We start from the raw sequence: 19,253 nt of genomic DNA, 5'->3' as shown, positions 1-19,253 counted from the left end.
CTATTTTGTGGCAGGAGACCAGATTTCTATTAAAAATCACTTTAAGTCTTCAAGTCTAACAGGTAAGGCCAGATGTGACAAATGCATATTTCTAGCGTGATCAGGGAGGACTTCTCTTCCGGAGCCTTCCGGAGCAATGCTCCCCTCTCTCAGAAGTCTCTAAGTCCACCTTTAAAGAGAGGTTGTGTTCACACAAGAATCTGTCTCATACACAGGTATTCCAACTCTCTGACAAGCCCTTGCAACCACTTGTTCAATTCGCTCTTTCCGCCATATTGAAAGCCACTTGAAGGTGGAGTCCCACACCAACTTTTTCATGGCTCAGTCTCCAGCACTTAGCAGTGCTCTGCACTCACGAAGTTACAATAAATATTTGATGAATGAATCAATGAATGAAAGGAATGCTTCAAGAAAAAGACTATTTAATAAGGATCAATGCTAAACCTCTCTGAAGATAGTAGTCTAACCTTGTCTTTGAGAACTTGCCTATAATGTTTTTAAGGAAAAAAAAAAATTCTTCATTGGGATATGGTATGCTTTCTATGTAACTCAAGGCAAAGCTAACTGCTTTACCAATACATGGTGATCCCCATTTGAACAGAAATAATATGGCTATTTGACAATAACTCTCCTATGAAGAAATATGCTTTCTAGAGTATGACTAAGAATTGCCACAAAAAGTAACCTGCCTAGTTTCATGTGTCTATACCACAAACATGCGCTCTGCCCCAAATAAAATAATTAAAGGCTCTGACACCCTAAGTACCCTCCCTCCCCTTTCCTCCATGCTCCAAAGGCCCCTAATAGTGGAGAGAAGACAAGCAATGTCTGGTGAAACAACACACAAAATGCAGAAGAAGGGGCCGTGAATTCATCATAGTTAATTAGGACACAAAGTCCCTAAGCAGCAGCCTAGGAATTAAGAGAAAAGTAGAGAAGAAGGGCAGGAATAAGCCAAAGAAATTTTTAAGTCCCTAAATTCACTCAAAATATAGGGGCCTTTATGTTTAAGATTCTAAATTATTCTAACTTTGACTTTTAACCTTTAACCTGGGATCTCTCTCATTTATTGAAATCCCAATATTAACCCCTCTGCCTCCAACCAATCACTGGAAAGCATTAAAGATTTTCATGGCTACTGCAGGGTTAGCAAGGAAAGGAATCAGAGACCAGATCCACTTTTGTAGTCTACAGCCGGGTGAAGAAAGACCACTTCCAACTGGGAGCGTTCAGTGGTGGCAGCCAGAAATCAGAGGACAATGAGACCCTTGAAGTCCCCATGTAACTGAGCTGGCGTTCCAAAGCCTAGACTACTCAACACAAAGCTACCGATACCTGCTATCCTCTGCCTTCTAGCTCTCCTCTATTTACACAACCTGGCATGAAACTGTTGCTCTTTCGTGAAGGGTATGACTTTAAGAAAAGATAAGACAAACATGGAGAAAACACATGAATGGAATCAGGTTTATAAAAAAATAAATAAATAAATAAATAATAAAAATGGAGTAGGTTGTGTCTGCTGAAGTCCGTTTCACGGAATAGAAAAATGAGGCCCAGAGATAGGATGGATCTCTCAAACTCATACAGTGACAGAACCGAGGCTCAGTATTATTTATTCCTTTGTAGTCCGGTGGTATTTTTACATGATGGCTGTGAACATGATACGAACACGAAAGAGAGCTAGAGTTACATTCCAAAGATGAGGAACTTTGATCCTGGCTGAGACTTAGACAGGTCACTTCACCACTTCATTTCCATTCTGTTAAAATGGGGAGGGTGCTCCCTAACTTAAAGAATTGTTTTCTAAAGTGACACCATATATGTGAATGCACAGAAGGGTATGGAACAGAAACATCCACCAGCCTGCTTCCAGAGGCACCAGCAGAACGATGTATTTTCTCATACAAAAGTGAAGTCCCAAAGGTGGAGAGGGCTGCAGGAACAGTAAAATCAAGGCTCTTGCTCTGCTATTCTCTTAGCTCTTCACTCCTCCATGGTCAGTTCGTCCTCAGGTTATTATCCTCTAAAACTTCAAGGAAGAGAAAACCTCTCTTCCAATTCTGGAATAAAAAATCCTTCCTCTTAGTCTGATTGGGCCAGAAAATAATTTGGACTTCCATCTTCTTTAGTAGCTCAGCTCCCTTAAGAGCACAGTGTCAGAAGGATGCAAGGGCCAGTATTAGGGCACTAAGTATAGGCAAGCAGAGCCCAGGCCAGCAGAGTCTGTGTTCCTCAAAATGCAAGGGGTCTTTATCAGTAGCTAGTGGAGTCTATTTTCCCTATAAACATCCATGAATTGCTTAATACCATGTACTTCTTCGAGACACTCAGAAGTGATCACGTGTATCTTATCTGTGGGTTTCAGTTTGTGCATCCTTCTTCAAAAATCCATGAAACGCTCTACATTGAGTTCCACTAAATCCATTTCTCTCTCATTTCAGCCTGAACATTACAATCCAGCTCCACAGGTAGCAAATTGAAATGTTTAGTGGCCCATTGCAGACAGATTGAATCTGAAAAGAATATGGCTATAAGGAAGAAGCAAGGCATCAATATCATATAGTAAAGCTCTTGCCAACGACAGTGATGATGTAGGTGAATGATTGAGCATTTGTTAAACTTCTCCCATTGTGAAAGTAACCTATTATTTTCCTGGTTGTGCAATGAAATGCCTCAATCACCAAAAGAACAAGTCAGTAAAAAATGATATGGCTTGTTTTCTACGGCCGTTTTTCTATGGGGATGGGACCCCACTTGACCAACAGTGTGCTTAATTCATCCTTGTCTGGGGTTCATTCGGTAACAGGTTTCATATGCTGCTAGGGAAGGCTCTTCCCTCACCCCTCCCTCCCCCACTTCCTTTCTTCTTCTTTGATTTTTGTTGTTGATAAAATTAAGCCTGACATAGTTGAATTTTAAGGCTAACATGACACGTTGCCTGATTTAGGATTACTTATAAAAAAGAAAATAAAAAGCATGTTGCAATAGCGTCAAAGCAAAACTATGAAAAAACAAATGAGGAGCAGGGGTCCTGAAATCTGCTTCTTCGTCTGACTGCACAGTAAAAATAGTTGAGGTTAGACAACAGGTCTCATGTGGTAGCATTTCATACCCGCAAATACTGATTTATATCCCAACTGGTTACCATGTCCAAATCATCTCAGCACTGAGAAATCCCCATACACAACATGAGCCCCGGCAGCTACACTGACCCAGGGCTGTGAGCAAGAGGGGAGACACAGGTAGGCACCTACGAGATCAGATGCAGAGGAGATGAGCCTCTTCCCAAGGTCTACTCCAACCGGAGACATGAACCTCAACGTTGCCTATCCAGTTTCTGCAGCACTCCTTCTCAAGTGCTATGGACCGAATGCTATGTCCCCATATGTCATGTCATGTTGTCATGTTGTCATGTTGAAGTCCCAATGTGATAGTACTTGGAGGTGGGGATCTTAGGAAGTCATTAGGTCATGAAGGTAGAGCCGTCATGAATAAGATGAGTGCCAATATGGGTCATGAGAAAGACAGTGTCTCTTGGCCACATGAAGATAGCACGTGAGAACAGGTACATGCGAATCAGGAAACAGGTCCTCCCCAGACACAGACCTTCTGGCACCTTGATCTTGGACTTCAAGCCTCCAGAACTGTGAGACGTACACCGCTGTTGTCTGCCACCCGATCTATGGTATTTTCATTATTACAGCCTCAAGGAGCTAAAATCCCACACATCGTGTCCTTGATGCCTGATGGCTACTCCATGCATTGTTTTATTAAATTCACAAGGTCTTCTGTGGCTGATATAAATCTGTCAACACTCATAAGCAAAGTACTGGGAATCTAAAAGTAAATGTTCTTCTTCACTGCCATTTGATGTTAAGAACACAAAGGTGACCAATTTAAGTGTAACGTGATGAGACCTCTGTAACAGTAACAACAATCATAGTAACAGTCCCTAACACCTGTAGTATTTACCACGGGCTAGGTACTGGTCTAAGTGCTTCACTCATGCAAATCCTAGCAAGTGATTTCTACTGTGATCCCCGTTTTACAGATGAGGAAACAGGGACAGAGAGACCTAAGGCATCTGCCCAAGGTTTTGCAGCCAGGAAGAAAGCAGCACCAAAGCAATCAGGCCACAAGAGCCATGGGCTCTTTACCACAACACTAGATCTCACACCTCCCTGAAAAGGGAACAGAAAACCAATGATGGGAGTGATGACTCCCTCACAGGAAATCTTAAAAACAAGGCTAAGTTCCAAAAGCAAGGGAAGCAACGGCAAAAATGAACTATTGTGACTTCATCAAGATCAAAAGCTTCTGCACAGTAAAGGAAACAGTCATCAAGACCAAAAGACAACTGACAGAATGGGAGAAGATATTTGCAAACGACATATCAGATAAAGGGCTAGTATCCAAAATCTATAAAGAACTTATCAAACTCAACACCCAAAGATCAAATAATCCAATCAAGAAATGGGCAGAAGACATGAACAGACATTTCTGCAAAGAAGACATCCAATGGTCAACAGACACATGAAAAAATGCTCCACATCACTCAGCATCAGGGACATACAAATCAATACCACAATGAGATACCACCTCATACCAGTCAGAATGGCTAAAATTAACAAGTCAGGAAATGACATGCTGGCGAGGATGCGGAGAAAGTGGAACCCTCCTACACTGTTGGTGGGAATGCAAGCTGGTGCAACCACTCTGGAAAACAGCACGGAGGTTCCTCAAAAAGTTGAAAATAGAGCTATCCTAGGACCCAGCAATCGCACTACTGGGTATTTACCCTAGAGATACAAATGTAGCGATCTGAAAGAGCATGTGCACCCAAATGTTTATAGCAGCAATTCCACAATAGGACATCTAGGAAAGAACCTAGATGTCCATCAACAGATGAATGGATAAAGAAGATGTGGTTCATATATACAATGGAATACTGTGCAGCCATCAGAAGAAATGAAATCTTGCCATTTGCAATGACGTGGATGGAACCAGAGGGTATTATGCTTAGCAGAATAAGTCAATCAGAGAAAGAAAATTATCATATGATCTCCCTGATATGAGGAAGTTGAGAGGCAACATGGGAGGTTTGGGGGGTAGGAAAAGAATAAATGAAAATTTAAATGAAACAAGACGGGATCGGGAGGGAAACAAACCATGAGAGACTCTTAATCTCACAAAACAAACCGAGGGTTGCGGGGGTGGGGTGGGGAGGAGGGTGGTTGGGTTATGGACATTAGGAAAGGTATGTGCTATGGTGAGTGCTGTGAAGTGTGTAAACCTGGCGATTCACAGACGTGTACTCCTGGGGCTAATAATACATTATATGTTAATAAAAAAATTTTTTTTAATTAAAAAAAAATACAACCTTAAAAAGAAAAAAAAAAAACAAGGCTAAGTTCACCTAGCCAATGAAGAGATGTCTGGGATTTGGCCCAATACATACTAAATATAATGATGCCCCCCCCCACCTTGGGCCAGATATAATCAAAACCTTAATCTGATAAGAACAATAAGACCCCTTGGCAGGGGTCAACTCTAACCTTATATGGCAGAGCCCAGCAACAAGCGAGGACGGCTCAGGATGTGGGAAACTGTCCTGCCTCCTTTTTATTTATTTTCTTTCCCTCTTGATGTCACCTCCTGAATTCTATTCCTTCACAAAACCTGTTATTTCTCTAGCACCCCCACCAAAGTCAGCCTTGGCAGACAGTGCCTGATTATAATTGGCTGTCCTTTGCTATTACACAGACTCTGCTATTAAAGAGGCAATTGCCTATCAGAATCACATTCTGAAGACAGCGCCCATTAAGAATCTTCCTGTTGTTGCTCGGGGGAAAGCAGTCATTTGCACTACCGAATCAGACTAAACATATCACATGTCATTTCTTTTGAAGACATGGCTCAGCCCAATACTACAAAATGACCGCTTTGAAAAAAAGCAAGTGAATGAGCAGCAAACCTAGAGGTTCTAACGTTATTAAATGCTGACGTTTGGAAAAGTATTCTCATAAAGACAGTGACCTGGGGACAGTATAGTCGTGGAACTATGGGATGAAGGGGCCAGATAGAACAAGATTTAATTACCGTTCCTGGTGCTTATTGGCTGTGTCATATTGAGCAACTTACTGAGACTCAGGTTTTTCATCTTTAAATTGGAAATATGATAATGCCAGAGGTTGCTGTAGGACTTCTGAGAGGATGTCAAGTATCCAGCACAGGGCCTGCAATGCTATTTCATTTAATTCTATTTAAACATCTCTCCCACCAGAATTTAAGCCCCATGATGGCAGACATTCTTGTCTTTGTTCTCCAGAACATAATAAATGCTCAATAAGTATTTCATGAATAAATGAATCAACGCATTGGTTGCCTTCTTCCTCAAAACAATGTCAATTTAAGTCAGAGCCTCTTTTTTAGTGATGCAGAAATTCTTTTATCAGGACTCCATCAGTTACCTAACCCTTTCAACGAGTATGTCCCTACCCCAGTGAACCAGAATATTTGTTCTCTCCCAAACTCAGTATCAACAACTCAATGACAGCTTGTGATGATACATGCCTCAAAATCATCATTCATTTTAGTTTGCAAGTCACTTATGAAGAATTCCTTTTCTTGTAACAACCCATATTTTACTTTTTTGTCTTTTTCTTATAATTCTTTTAAATCAGGAGATTTTGCTGCATTCTAATAGGAGAACTAAGGGGTCTCTAAGTCAGAAACAGGATTTACCTTGGTGGACAGCTGGGTGGACTTGTCCCCACACTTCTCTGAGTTGGAGGGTTTTTATTAGGTTCTAGCTTGAGGATTTCAAAAAGCACTTTATAAATAATATAAACTATAAAACACCATACAAATTTCAAGATTATCCTACTATCTAAGTAACTGTCCATTGTCACTTAAGATAACCAGAGTTTCAAAATTTCAAGTCCTTGGATCTGTCAGAAACAAAAATGGTAACATATTTTTCAGAAATAAGCATTTGAGAGTTGAGAAAAAAAAATTTACAGATTTCCACAATCTCCTTTTTTTTTTTTTTTAAAGAGATTTTATTTATTTATTTGCCAGAGAGAAAGTAAGAGAGCACAAGCAGGGGGAATGACAGGGCAGGCAGAGGGAGGGGGAGAAGCAGGCTCCCTGCTGAGCAAGGAGCCTGATGTGGGGCTTGAGCCCAGGGTCCCCGGATCATGACTGAGCTGAAGGCAGACACTTAACCAACTGAGCCACCCAGGTATCCCTTCTATAATCTACTTTAATATAACAAACTGTTAAATTAATTGGTATTTCACTGTCAACTTTATTTTTCTCTGTTTCTATTTAACAATTTTTTGGGGGTCATTTTATTAGGTAATCACTGGTGTAAGCTGATTTCTAACATTTTAGGAGGAAAAGCATCAATGTAAGTCCTTCAAAGCAACTGACAATTAGTTTTATGCTAAATGAGTCTCTTGGCTTCAATTTTATGCTGGTTTAAAAAAAACAAAAACAGGTAGGTAAAGGTCAGTGACTATGTACACATAAAATAGTGTAAGAACACACTTGAGAGATGAAAGCAGTCCCTCTGACAAATTTAGTGTTTGTGTCCCCCCAGAATTCCTATGTTGAAGCTCTAACCTCCAGGGTGACAGTATCTGGTGGGGGGCAGGGTAGGTAGGTCTTTGGGTGGTAATTAAGTTTAGATAAGGTTGGAGGGGGTGGAGCCTCCTGATGGAATAAGGGCTCTTTTAAGAGGAGTAAGAGACATCAATGTTTCCTCTCCCCACCCTGTGAGGACAAGGCCAGAAGGTAGCCAACTGTAAACCAAGGACAGGGAACTCACCAGAACCTGGGTATACTGGCACCATGGTAACCTTGGACTACCAGTCTTCACAAGGATGAGAAATAAATCTGTTGCTCAAGCAGCCCGTTCTGGAGACTAGGACATACCCTTCACATTCATATTAATTGGTCCTGAGCTACAGCAGGTGCAGAAACTTCTATTTGCCATCTCTTTTGAGAAGCAAATTGCTCAGGTAACTCTGTACCTCCCCTCAGAGCCCCTCTGGTCCCAGCCCTCCACAATGGGAATGTTAATTAGAGCTTCCCCTCTCTGCAGGCCGCAGGCAACTGGGAGGCAGGCAGGCTTTTCTTCCCAGCTTGAGAAGGAAATCAGGGAGGAATAGAAATTTCTGTGGTCCTTATCCCTATTTTGAATTTGAAAAATGTGGCTTCTGTCAGCAAACAAAGAAAAATAAATTCAGGCAGCTCTCTCGGCAGATAGTCTTTGTGTCCACATATATTTAGAAAGCTGTCTTTTCTTTCCTTTTTTTTCCGCCCTACCCTGTGGTTTTTTTGAACATTCTATAGTAAAGAAGCAGTGATTACTGAAGAAGCTGTTAAACGATCTCTGATTTCATCCTCACTTCATTATTCTCGAAATCCCCACCCTTCTTGCCGCTCACACTGGGCGACCCGCTGAGGATAAACACCCCGCCCTGTGCTGTCCCCAATACCGGACAACCACAAGCCACAAGCACTTCCAATGTGACTAGTCCAAACTGAGATGTGCCTGGAGATTAAGTACACACTGGATTTCTAAGATTTAGTGTGAAAATCAGAATGTAAAATATGCTATAATTTTTATATTAATTACAAGTTGAAATTGTGGAAAATTAACAAGAAATCTCATTTAGAAAGGAGGCCAGCGGGGGTGCCGTCATGCCCCACCCTTCATCAGTTGCAGACACCGGAAGAGAAGCACTGTGGGCAAAGACACTACTTTCCTATCTCAGCAGGAAGAAGAAAGGCTTTCCTTTGCCCTAGCAACAGCCTAGCCAATGAGAGACAGTCACGACTCAGCCAAGGAAAAACACCTGTACTCGGAACTCCCAGTTTACTCCAATCGACTTTTTGTTTTTACGAGCCTTCTCGACTACCCCCCACCCCTTTTCTCTATAAACCAGTATATCCCTCTCCTTTGTTGTGCAGAATTGCCTATGGTTTTCCCATAGCTGTCCCTGACTGCAATCCTCCACTATTCCCCAATAAACCCATTTTTGCTGATAAAATAATGGCCAATTTTATTTTTTAAGATGAACAAAATGATTATTTTGGATGTAATGGGTAAAATAAAACATACTATTAAATTTATTTCCAACTTTTTTTTACCAAAGACTCATATGTCTTTGGGAGAGTGCTGATCTATACACTTATTAGTTAACCAAAAGTTATGTCTAGTGTTGACTTATGTGTATAAATGTAAATACAAATACTAATAATGTGTGTCTGTCACCATTGCAGCAGGCACTTATAACTGATAAACCAAATTTGTAAATTCTTACAAAGGAGAAGGAAGGTACCATGCTGAAAACAGTTTAAAAAATGTGTTCATCCTAATAATTTAATAACATCGCAGCAAATGGAATTAATAAAAAGGTCTACACATGTATAATTTTTCACACGCACACAAACCTGCACGCCTACATACATATAGTGGTCAGACAAGGGACAATTCAAACTAATTGGGAGGGAAGTTCATTCACACATTAGCAGAGGCCAAGTGAATACTATTATCTTTAAAAAGGCTCATTTCTAAAGTCCTATAAATGCAGCATACGCTCTGGCTAAATGCTATTAGAAAATATAATACACAAATAAATCACGTATCTAATTGGCATAGCAAAGCCCCAGTGGAAACAAGCTCTTAAATAGTACCTAAAATAATTTGATTGTTAGCTTTTGATCTGGTTGATCTTGTTTAATTGTGTTAATATTCAATTTCATTAAAATCTTTAAGGTACTATGCTTCAACTCAATTCAAATTCAGATTATCCTATCACAGATTGTGAATTATGCAATCCTATTATATTCTGCACAGATCTTTTTGAGGGTGTGTAAGAGCTATTTGAATAATGGAAATTTCTGAAGCCTAGGACTACATTTTAATTTTAATTACTCAAAAATTCAATTTGGAAAATTATGAATTTCTAGGTTTCTTTTAACCCTTTGTTGGAATACCATTTGCAAATTTAAGATACTGTTTATTTTCATTGATACACATTTTCACATTTGTATTCTTCTGCTTATCTGGCCCTTTCGGGTCTTTTTTTTTTTTTTTTAAACCAGATAAGAATATGTTATAAGATAATTGCTATTCTAAGTAGACATATGATAATGTAAACATCCCAATAAGAGTCTTTCCAAAATATCTGCTTATGCATGTAAGATCTTTATTTGCCCTGAAGCTGCTGTCATTGTTAAAAATATTCTACATCAGGAAATGCCTTAAAAAAATGACATGGTGACATATCTTTATCTATTAAAGTTTTTGGAACATTTAAAATCATTTAAACCTCAGTCTAATGAATGAAGGACTAAATAAATTAGGTACTGTCATTTGATGTTACAAAAATATATGTGTGTATATACATACACATAAAATACATACAAGCATATTAAAAAAATATACAGTAATATATAAAGCAATTGTACTTAATTTTTGGGTCCTTAAATTTGCTCTAAGGTAATTTCAAAGAAGATTAAAAATAAACTGCTTGGAAGGGAAGGATAAATAAAGTAAGATAAGGGGCGCCTGGGTGGCTCAGTGGGTTAAGCCGCTGCCTTCGGCTCAGGTCATGATCTCAGGGTCCTGGGATCGAGTCCCGCATCCGGCTCTCTGCGCAGCAGGGAGCCTGCTTCCCTCTCTCTCTCTCTCTGCCTGCCTCTCTGCCTACTTGTGATCTATCTCTGTCAAATAAATAAAATCTTTAAAAAAAATAAAATAAAGTAAGATAAAAGCAGAGAGGGAGGCAAATCACAGGACTCTTAACTACAGGAAACAAACAGGGGTTTTGGAGGGGAAGTGGGGGCAGATGCAGTAATTGGACAATGGGCATTAAAGGAGGGCACATGATGTAAACAGCATTGGGTATTACATGCAACTGATGAATCACTGAATTCCACCCCTGAAACTAATAATATACTATATGTTAACTAAATTGAATTTAAATTAAAAAATTAAAAATAAAATAAAAAGTAAAAACTTGAGGTGGGGGAAAACCTGTTTGGAGCACTGGTGGCATTTTTTAATATTAAAAACATATTTAAGGGTGCACCTGGGGGGTTCAGTCAGTTAAGCCTCTGCTTTTGGCTCAGGTCATAATCTCTGGGTCCTGGGATCTAGCCCCATGCCAGGCTCCCTGCTCAGCAGGGAGTCTGCTTCTCCCTCTCCCTCTGTTCCTGCTCGTGCTCACTCTAGATCAAATAAATAAAATCTTTAAAAATAAATATTTAAGTATTTTTATGGATAAAATTCAATTAGATGATCAAATCTAAAATGTTTACTAAAAAAAAAAAAAATCAGTCCTTTCTAACATGTCACCTAAAAAAACCAGTTGCAAAAACATGTTTACTCTCCTTTCTTCTACATTCCTAGCTTGGAATCCTAGAATTATAGTCCACTTCCTTTTAAGTAAATATAGAAAGAGAGCTGTCCAAAGTCATCAAGCGAGAAAATGGTGGTTATACTCTTTCCACACTAATTCACAGCTGGAGTTCCCCCTTTCCTTTTTAAATTCAAACAGGCCCAGTATTCTCATTCTCAAACTCACAATGTTTATTTTGCATGGATTTTTTTTTTTCCCAGACTACATTTAACCAAATTAAGTTACTTAGTCCCTTGAGGAAACTATAAAAACTCAACTGTCCATTCTACCATCACGAACTCCGCATAGTGACGGCAGTAATACTCCGACATACTGATATCCTAGACACTAATGGGGTCTTTCTCTTTACAACCAGTGCTCTGGATTCTCTCCCCAAATCCACAATCTCTATTAGCTTGCATAGGTTTCCTTCTGAAATTACAATTACCTCTAACTGCCCTTTTGTAATCAAACTTTAATTCATATTATGCCTAGGATTTGAATCTGATCAAGTTAAATTTTCTGAAAAAAGATATTATTAGGTTAGTACTTACAGCAGAGAAGGGCTCTGTTTTTTTCCCTTTATTAACTAACAAATAAACCATATTTTGTAACAGAGAGTGGCCCCCACAATGTTCCTTGGATCACATTGGATAACTAAGTCTCATATAAAAAACAATTACAAAGCCAACGTACGTCAGGCAACAAAATGTACATTGAGTAAAATAAATAAATGTGGATTGTCCCTTGTTATCTGTTATAATACTATCTGACATCTACGTCTTGACTAGGACCTTTTAGCACACCAATAGACTACAGGCTCAAACTCATGAAATTCCACGGTTGAGTATTTGACCATGTGTCTCCCTAGATATTTCCTTTATCAATGAATAAATGGAAACAATTTCCTGTACTTTTCGAATTTGTCAAAACTCACAGAGTAAATCAGAGACAAATCCAGGAAAGGAGTCCACAACCAACATCTTTCAATTTCTTTTGTTCACAAAGTCAAGATGACTTTGATATAAAGAACTTGAATCAACATCATACAGAATTCATTTAGTATAGCTTCTCTGAATTGTATCTTTTGGAAAAAACAAACAAACAAACAAACCTGCCTCTCCAGAGAAGAGTAAATTTAAAGAGAGGGTTAACACATAACTTTGGAAAATACCGCCTGCTCTGTCAATCTCTCCCATACTCTGTACTTCAGCATATTATAGTTCAGTCAGAAAAATACTGGAGTTAAAAAAAAAAAAAAAAATGAAACTATTAAATTTTATTTAGCCAAGGTTTTTTTTTTTTTTAATTTTTTTAAAGCTTTTTATTTATTCATGGACAGAGAGAGATCACAAGCAGGCTGAGAAGCAGGCAGAGAGAGGGTGGGGGTGGGGAGCAGGCTCCCCGCTGAGCAGAGCACCAGATGCGGGACTTGATCCCAGGACCCTGAGATCGTGACCTGAGCTGAAGGCAGAGGCTTAACCCACTGAGCCACCCAGGTGTCCCAGCCAAGGGTTCCCCCCCCACCCATTAAATGCTATCTTTTCCCTTACCGGCCATGACTCCAGTTACATTTCCTGGGGCACTACTGTCTTGTGGAACAGTTTGGCAAATGCTGGTTTTATTGAAAAGTACATAGGCTTGAAAAGACAAATGAAAACAGGGTAACACTAAAGTAGCTCTCTGGCTAATCTGGACCTCAGTTTTCCTAAAAATAAGAGTCTTAATATAGATCTGACAACAAATAATGCAAAATCAATCACTCTAATACATTTTCCACTGCAATGGCAAATAACAAACTTTATTTATTAAGCCAAACAAACATTTAGGGAATGTGCAACATTTTAGATTCTGCTGGAGCTCCTAGAGATGTTCCTTACATGAAGGAGCTCACAGTAGTAGAGGAGACACACACTCAGATAAACCACTACGGGAAGTGATTCAGCCTCTTCACTGATTGTGCATACAAAGGGTCAGGCTGACCAAACCCTATGGAGGAGTGGAACTGAACGATGATTGTCAGTTTGCTCCAGGGGTAAGGTGAAGGGCACCCCAAAGACACAGGACCCTATTTCTTCTTCTTATTTTTTTTTGGTAAAGATTTTATTTATTTGAGAGAGAGAAGAGAGAATGAGAGAGAGAGAGCGCACACACAAGCAAGGGGAGAGGCAGGACAGGCAGAAGGAGAGGGAGAAGCAATGTGGAGGATGGTCCTGGGATCATGACCCAAGCAGAAGGCAGATGCTTAACCGACTGAGCCACCCAGCTATTCCTATCAGGACTCTATATTTAATTTCCATATTATGGACACAGGACACCAACATAAAAATTTACCATCAGCCTCCATACTTTAAAGTTCTATGCAAAATCTAAATTCATGGCCTCAAAAACCATCAAGAGTGAAAAATAATAGCCAACGTACTTGAAGGAAATAAGAAAACAAGACATGAGATGCTGGTATGGAGTAAGATGCCTGCTAAATGTTGGTAGCTATTTTTCATAAGTTTAAGAGATATATAATCTACAGGGCTAAAAAAATAAAGTTGTACATATCTTTATGCATCTTCTTTAAGATTAATAGTCTCAACTCAAAATGAAATCACTCACTTAAAACTATATACAAAAAATACAGAAAAAAAAATAGCCTAAGGCTTTTTTTCATGGAAAGGCATTGATGGGGGGGGGGGTGGATATAGGGGACTAGGGGAATAAAATCAAAGGCCACAAATATAAAAGCAACTTAATCCATAGAGCATTCGAGTTTTTTTTTTTAAATGAAGCATCAGCTTATTTGTGTTTTTTTGTTCTTAAAACTGAACACAAATGCAGTTCACAGAGCACATTTTTAAAACAGCTGATTTCCATCTTATAGCACAGGTGGGTATATTAGGGGAAAAGAAGGTGGGCTCCTGAGTTACACAGCTCTGGGTTTTCAACCATGCTGTAGCACCAACTAGATGTGTGACCTTATGTAGGATTTTTTATGTTTTATGGGAAAAAATGTTTTATGGAATAAAAATGTCTTACAGAAAAAAATGAGAATAACAGTAGTTACTTCACAGAAGAACTGTAACAGTTAATCTGTGTTAAAGATCTTCCTCTTCCTTCAGCATTAAAATAAGTCATCATCTCCCCATTTCACTCCCAGTTTCCTTTTTTTTTTTTTTTTAAGATTTTATTGTTTATTTATCTGAGAGAGAGAGAGCAAGTGCACACACAGGAGCAGGGAGAGGAGCAGAGGGAGAGGGAAAGGCAGACTCCCCACTGAGTATGGGGCCCAATCTCAGGACCCTGAGATCATGACCTGAGCTGAAATCAAGAGTTGGAGTCTTTTTTTTAAAGATTTTATTTACTTGACAGACAGAGAGAGAGAACACAAGCAAGGGGAAATGGGGGAGGGAAGAAGCAAGCTCCCTGTAACAAGGGGGCTCTAACCCAGGACCCCAGGATCATGACCTGACCCAAAGGCAGACGCTTAAGGATTGAGCCACCCGGGCGCCCCAAGAGTTGGAGTCTTAACGGACAGCCACCCAGGTGCCCCTTCCAGTTTGCCTCTCTGAATAACAAAGATAAATAAAAAGAGAAGCAAAGACAGTGACAAAAGATAAGGAAAAAGACGAACCAGTCTAGGTAAAGACCATCTCTGTCATACGGGAACGCTGGAATTACCACTGGGAGCTTTCATAGACTAGTTTCCCAGGTCCCAGGCTTTCAGCTTTAGCATCTGAATGAGGAGGGAGGCCCAAGAATATTCTGATGTAGCCAATTTCAGAACAGTCCTTAGTATAAGTTTCCTAAAGCGATAAACACACAAAGGCGGTGCTTAATAAATCTTTATTAAACGAATACATTGTGAGTGACTGACTGATGGAACCATTTATGGTATCATTTAAAGAGAGAAAAAAGAATCCAGGAATAATGCCCTGGGTGGGTGTGGAATACTGACAAGACTTTAGGCCTTCAGAGTCTAAAAGAGGAGGCTGACATGTAAACAAATAAATTAAAATAAAATTGTGATAAATATAATAAAAACGCAGTAAAAAGGAGAGGAGGATTAATGTGCTGTTCAAAAGCAGTTAATTTTAAGAACTCAGTACGTTACGTCACTTCGGTGTCAACTACAACAATAATGAAAACCCAAGAGATTATGAAGAAAAAAAAAAAAGACCAAAATTTAAGGGGGGCTATCAATTTGTTTTACATTTACAATGTCATACTTTAAATGCTCCGTGGTCAGTACGATATTTTGTTTTTTAGTGACTCGAGAAATAGTACAAATAACCTCCAAAATGTGGAAAATACACCAACCAGGTTTACATGTTAATCTTCATATAAGACAACATTATTTCAGCTGTCCTTACTACTGTCACATTTCAGTATAACAAAGGAAACTGGACAGTCCTTTGGCTTTTATTATAATGGGATTTGATGCACACAAACATAGCTGCTCAGATAAGCATAACAGAGATGCTTCTAGAACTGTACATCAAACTTGTAAAATGTGGAGACACTTAATGAGCATCACTGACACTGATGACTAAAAAGTTGCTGTCACTATCAGTTTAACTACTGTCAACGAAGACTTAAACTGTTAATGGGTTGGTTCGGACCTGCCATTAAATGATATTGGAAAGATGCTCAACCCTTGAGGGTAAAATGTTGACTCTTGCTATCCACAAAGTCTACTTTCTTGTCTAAAAATAAATAAAAAGAGAATATATCGTCAACAGTTTCTCTCCCCAATACTACTGAACCAGAGACAGGCAAGCTAGGTGTGATAAAGACACAACTCCATTCCTTCTGGTTGCAAGGAGAGAAATGAAAATACTATTCAAAAATTTTTTTTAATTTACGATTTTATTTATTTATTTGAAAGAGAGAGATAGCAAGAGAGAACATGGGCTGGAGGTGGGTAGTGGGAGAAGCAGACACACTGTTGACCAAGAAGCCTGATGTGGGGCTCGATCCCAGGACCCTGGGATCATGACCTGAGCGGAACATAGACACTTAACTGACTGAGCCACGCAAGAGCCCCTAATATTCAAATTCTTGAAATAAGCCATGTATTCTCACCTTCTGAGGATTTACAGTGGTTCACCTGTAAGGATTTGCAAAAATGCACACTGGATGGCCTGACCATCAGTGTTTCTGATTCCACAGGTCTGGGTGGGACTGAGAATTTGCATTTCTAACAATTTCCCAGGGGATGAAATGGTACTGGGGCAGTGGTCACCCTGTGTAAACCACTTAAACCTCTTCTTTTCAGCCTTGAACAATCCTACCCGATCTGGCCACACTCACTGAAACTTTGCTCAGCAATGATCTCTTCTCTAAAGCCTTCCCTGAGACCCTATCTGTGCCTTCCTATCCTGCTTCTCCCTTCTTCTAATACAACAACAAAAACAACAACAACATTTTTCATAGCTCTTCTCCTTTACTGAGTTCAGCATGGCTGTCTGGACAGAGACAGCATTACACACATTTTTACTGATTTCATTGCACATGACTGTGAAGACAGCAAGCTTCGGTATCAGACTGCCTGGGTCTGAGCCATGGCTCCGCGGCTTCCTAAGCATGTGATGAGGGCCATGTTGCTTCAAGTCTCTGAACCTCAATTCCTCCCTCCAAAACAATAAAGATCTCGACAGGGCACACCACACAGGGTTGCTTGTGCAAAGTAAAAATAGTGATGTGAAGTGGTTAGATGTCACCTGACACGTGGCAAATGCTTAACAAATGTGATTCACTGACAGTGTTATTAAGAAATACAGATTTCTGGGGCGCCTGGGTAGCTCGGTGGGTTAAAGCCTCTGCCTTCGGCTCGGATCATGATCCCAGGGTCCTGGGATCAAGCCCCGCATCGGGCTCTCTGCTAGGCAGGGAGTCTGCTTCCCTCTCACTCTCTGCCTGCCTCTCTGCCTACTTGCGATCTCTGTCAAATAAATAAATAAAATCTTAAAAAAAAAAAAAAGAAATACAGATTTCTAAGAAGAGAGGGATGATAAGTTGCTGCTGGAAAACCCTTCAAGAAAAGAGGATCTTTATAGCTTCTTTTTGTTCTTCCCGCACATCCCCCCCACCCTCTGCACACCCCTCTCTGTCTTCTCTGCACTGGGAATAGCTCTCTGGCTACAGACCCTCAACCCCTGAAGATGTCCACCTGTGCGAAGTTAATTTCCACCGGTTTCTTGGTCAGGAGCACCACTGAGCTGTTGAGCCCACCACGGTCTGCTGTGGTGTTAAAACCACTAGCGACACCGGCTGATCAGAGCCTCAGCAGCTGGGCAGCTCCATGCCCCCTGACCTCACTCATCCCTAGACACAGCTTCCAAACCAGCGCCATTTCAAGGGACATCAACACCACAGCCAAGTTCATCAGGGCTGGGGCTGCCACGGTTGGGGATAGCTGCTCTGGGGCTGGAACTGGGGCTGAGTTTGGGAGCCTCATCACTGGTGATGCCAGCAACCCCTCTCTGAAGCAATGGTTCTTCTCCTACACCATTCTGGGCTTTGTCCTCCCAGGGGCCATGGGGCTCTTTTGCCTGATGGAGGCCTTTTTCATCCTCTTCACCATGTGCCAGAGCCATGTCCACTTCCCACAGGTCTTCCTCCCATGTCTCATCTGCCCTGTACATTCCTTTTCCTGTATCTCCCTACACAGCCTGGGGAAGGTGGTTGGTTCCGGGTTTGACAGAGAGAAGACAATTACTGTGGTCATAAGAAGGTAAAAAAAGAGAGAGAAAGAGAGAGAGGATCTTTATAAAGTTTTGCTATGAGATGAATTTTTAAAAAGTGATTTTTTTTTTTCCTTTTCAAGAACATTGGGAATAAAAGTCTTTATTACTTCACAGCTCTCCGGACTGGACTGGTGTGTGAAGACTGGGGCACAGGACTGCTCAGTGTCCCTGACTTTATTGTGCTGGAGTCAAGAGATGGGAGAGGAGCTGGGCGAACACTCAAGAAGGAAGCCTACAATGGCCAGGGGAAGGACCTTCAGCATGGTCACGAACACTCGCTCCACTCTGAGAATTATTTACCAAGATACGGCTAGAAGTGTGAGCTGTTTTACTTGGAGAGCAAAACAGTTTCATGACTAGATTTCTTAACTATCTGACCTACAGTAATAAATGTGGAGATGAGGAGAACTGGACTGCATATGGAAGAAATTATAAAGACAGATAGTAATAAACAGCAAAATAACAAGAACAGTAATGAAGAGTATTATGACAAAAATATGTAACGGAAGAGGGCATTTCAACAATTTCAGCCTGTACACAGATTATTGCAAATGTCTGCCTGGAAGCGGAGATACCATTATTTAATTCCAAAAGAACTGGCATCCTTTGGTTTCTCAAGTACTCGGAGTGTAATATAAATGTCAAAACTTCCACCCAGGAACCAATGAACCATCTCCTGACAAAGAAAAACGGGCCTGGGAGCAGGGGGCTGTGTCTTCTGAAATGTTAAAAATGACAGACAAGCTAAATTACGTTTGAAGGTTTTATTTTTCTAAAGCAGACAAATGACATTTTTACTAATACTGAAAGATAATTTACTTGTTTAAAAAAATACATTCAGGCCATGTTCTTCTAGTTCCAGAGCTTCCCATACCACTTATAACAGAGAATACTAATGACTAATAAAATTGGGCACCATTTCTTTTCTTATCCATCCCAAAGGAGCAATAATCATCACAATAGTGTCATTTCAAATGTAAAGTAAAATCTCTAATCCACAGGGACTCCAAGTGGAAAGCTGCAAGGTATTGTTTTACTGCTGCCACTTTTTTCATGACATATTTTCATCTTGTGGAAGACTTCGGTCACGTTAACTAAAGGC

General features: G+C 40.2%; 2 protein-coding genes across 5 annotated transcripts in view; one reads left to right on the top strand and one right to left on the bottom strand.

Moving 5' to 3' along the window:
- Positions 1–19,253, bottom strand: part of EXOC4 (exocyst complex component 4) — a 755,957-nt gene that overhangs the window by 320,199 nt on the left and 416,505 nt on the right. The window lies entirely within an intron of this gene.
- LOC125081272 (ATP synthase F(0) complex subunit C2, mitochondrial-like) lies at positions 17,552–18,465 on the top strand. The gene is made up of 2 exons (XM_047695821.1): positions 17,552–18,016; positions 18,232–18,465. The coding sequence occupies exons 1-2, from the start codon at positions 17,567–17,569 to the stop codon at positions 18,463–18,465; spliced, it is 684 nt and encodes a 227-aa protein (XP_047551777.1). The 5' UTR covers positions 17,552–17,566.

This window comes from Lutra lutra, chromosome 11 (assembly GCF_902655055.1).
Source record: "Lutra lutra chromosome 11, mLutLut1.2, whole genome shotgun sequence".
In the NCBI taxonomy this organism is placed as follows: Eukaryota; Metazoa; Chordata; class Mammalia; order Carnivora; family Mustelidae; genus Lutra; species Lutra lutra.
This window is presented reverse-complemented; position numbering and strand designations above follow the sequence as displayed.

What these genes read in the sequence shown, in the direction of transcription:
- LOC125081272 (XM_047695821.1), top strand. Translation starts at nt 17,567, where the DNA reads ATGTCCACCTGTGCGAAGTTAATTTCCACCGGTTTCTTGGTCAGGAGC. An exon ending in GCCATGTCCACTTCCCACAG is followed by an intron (nt 18,017 to 18,231) that starts GTCTTCCTCCCA and finishes TTCCTTTTCAAG; the next exon opens with AACATTGGGAATAAAAGTCT.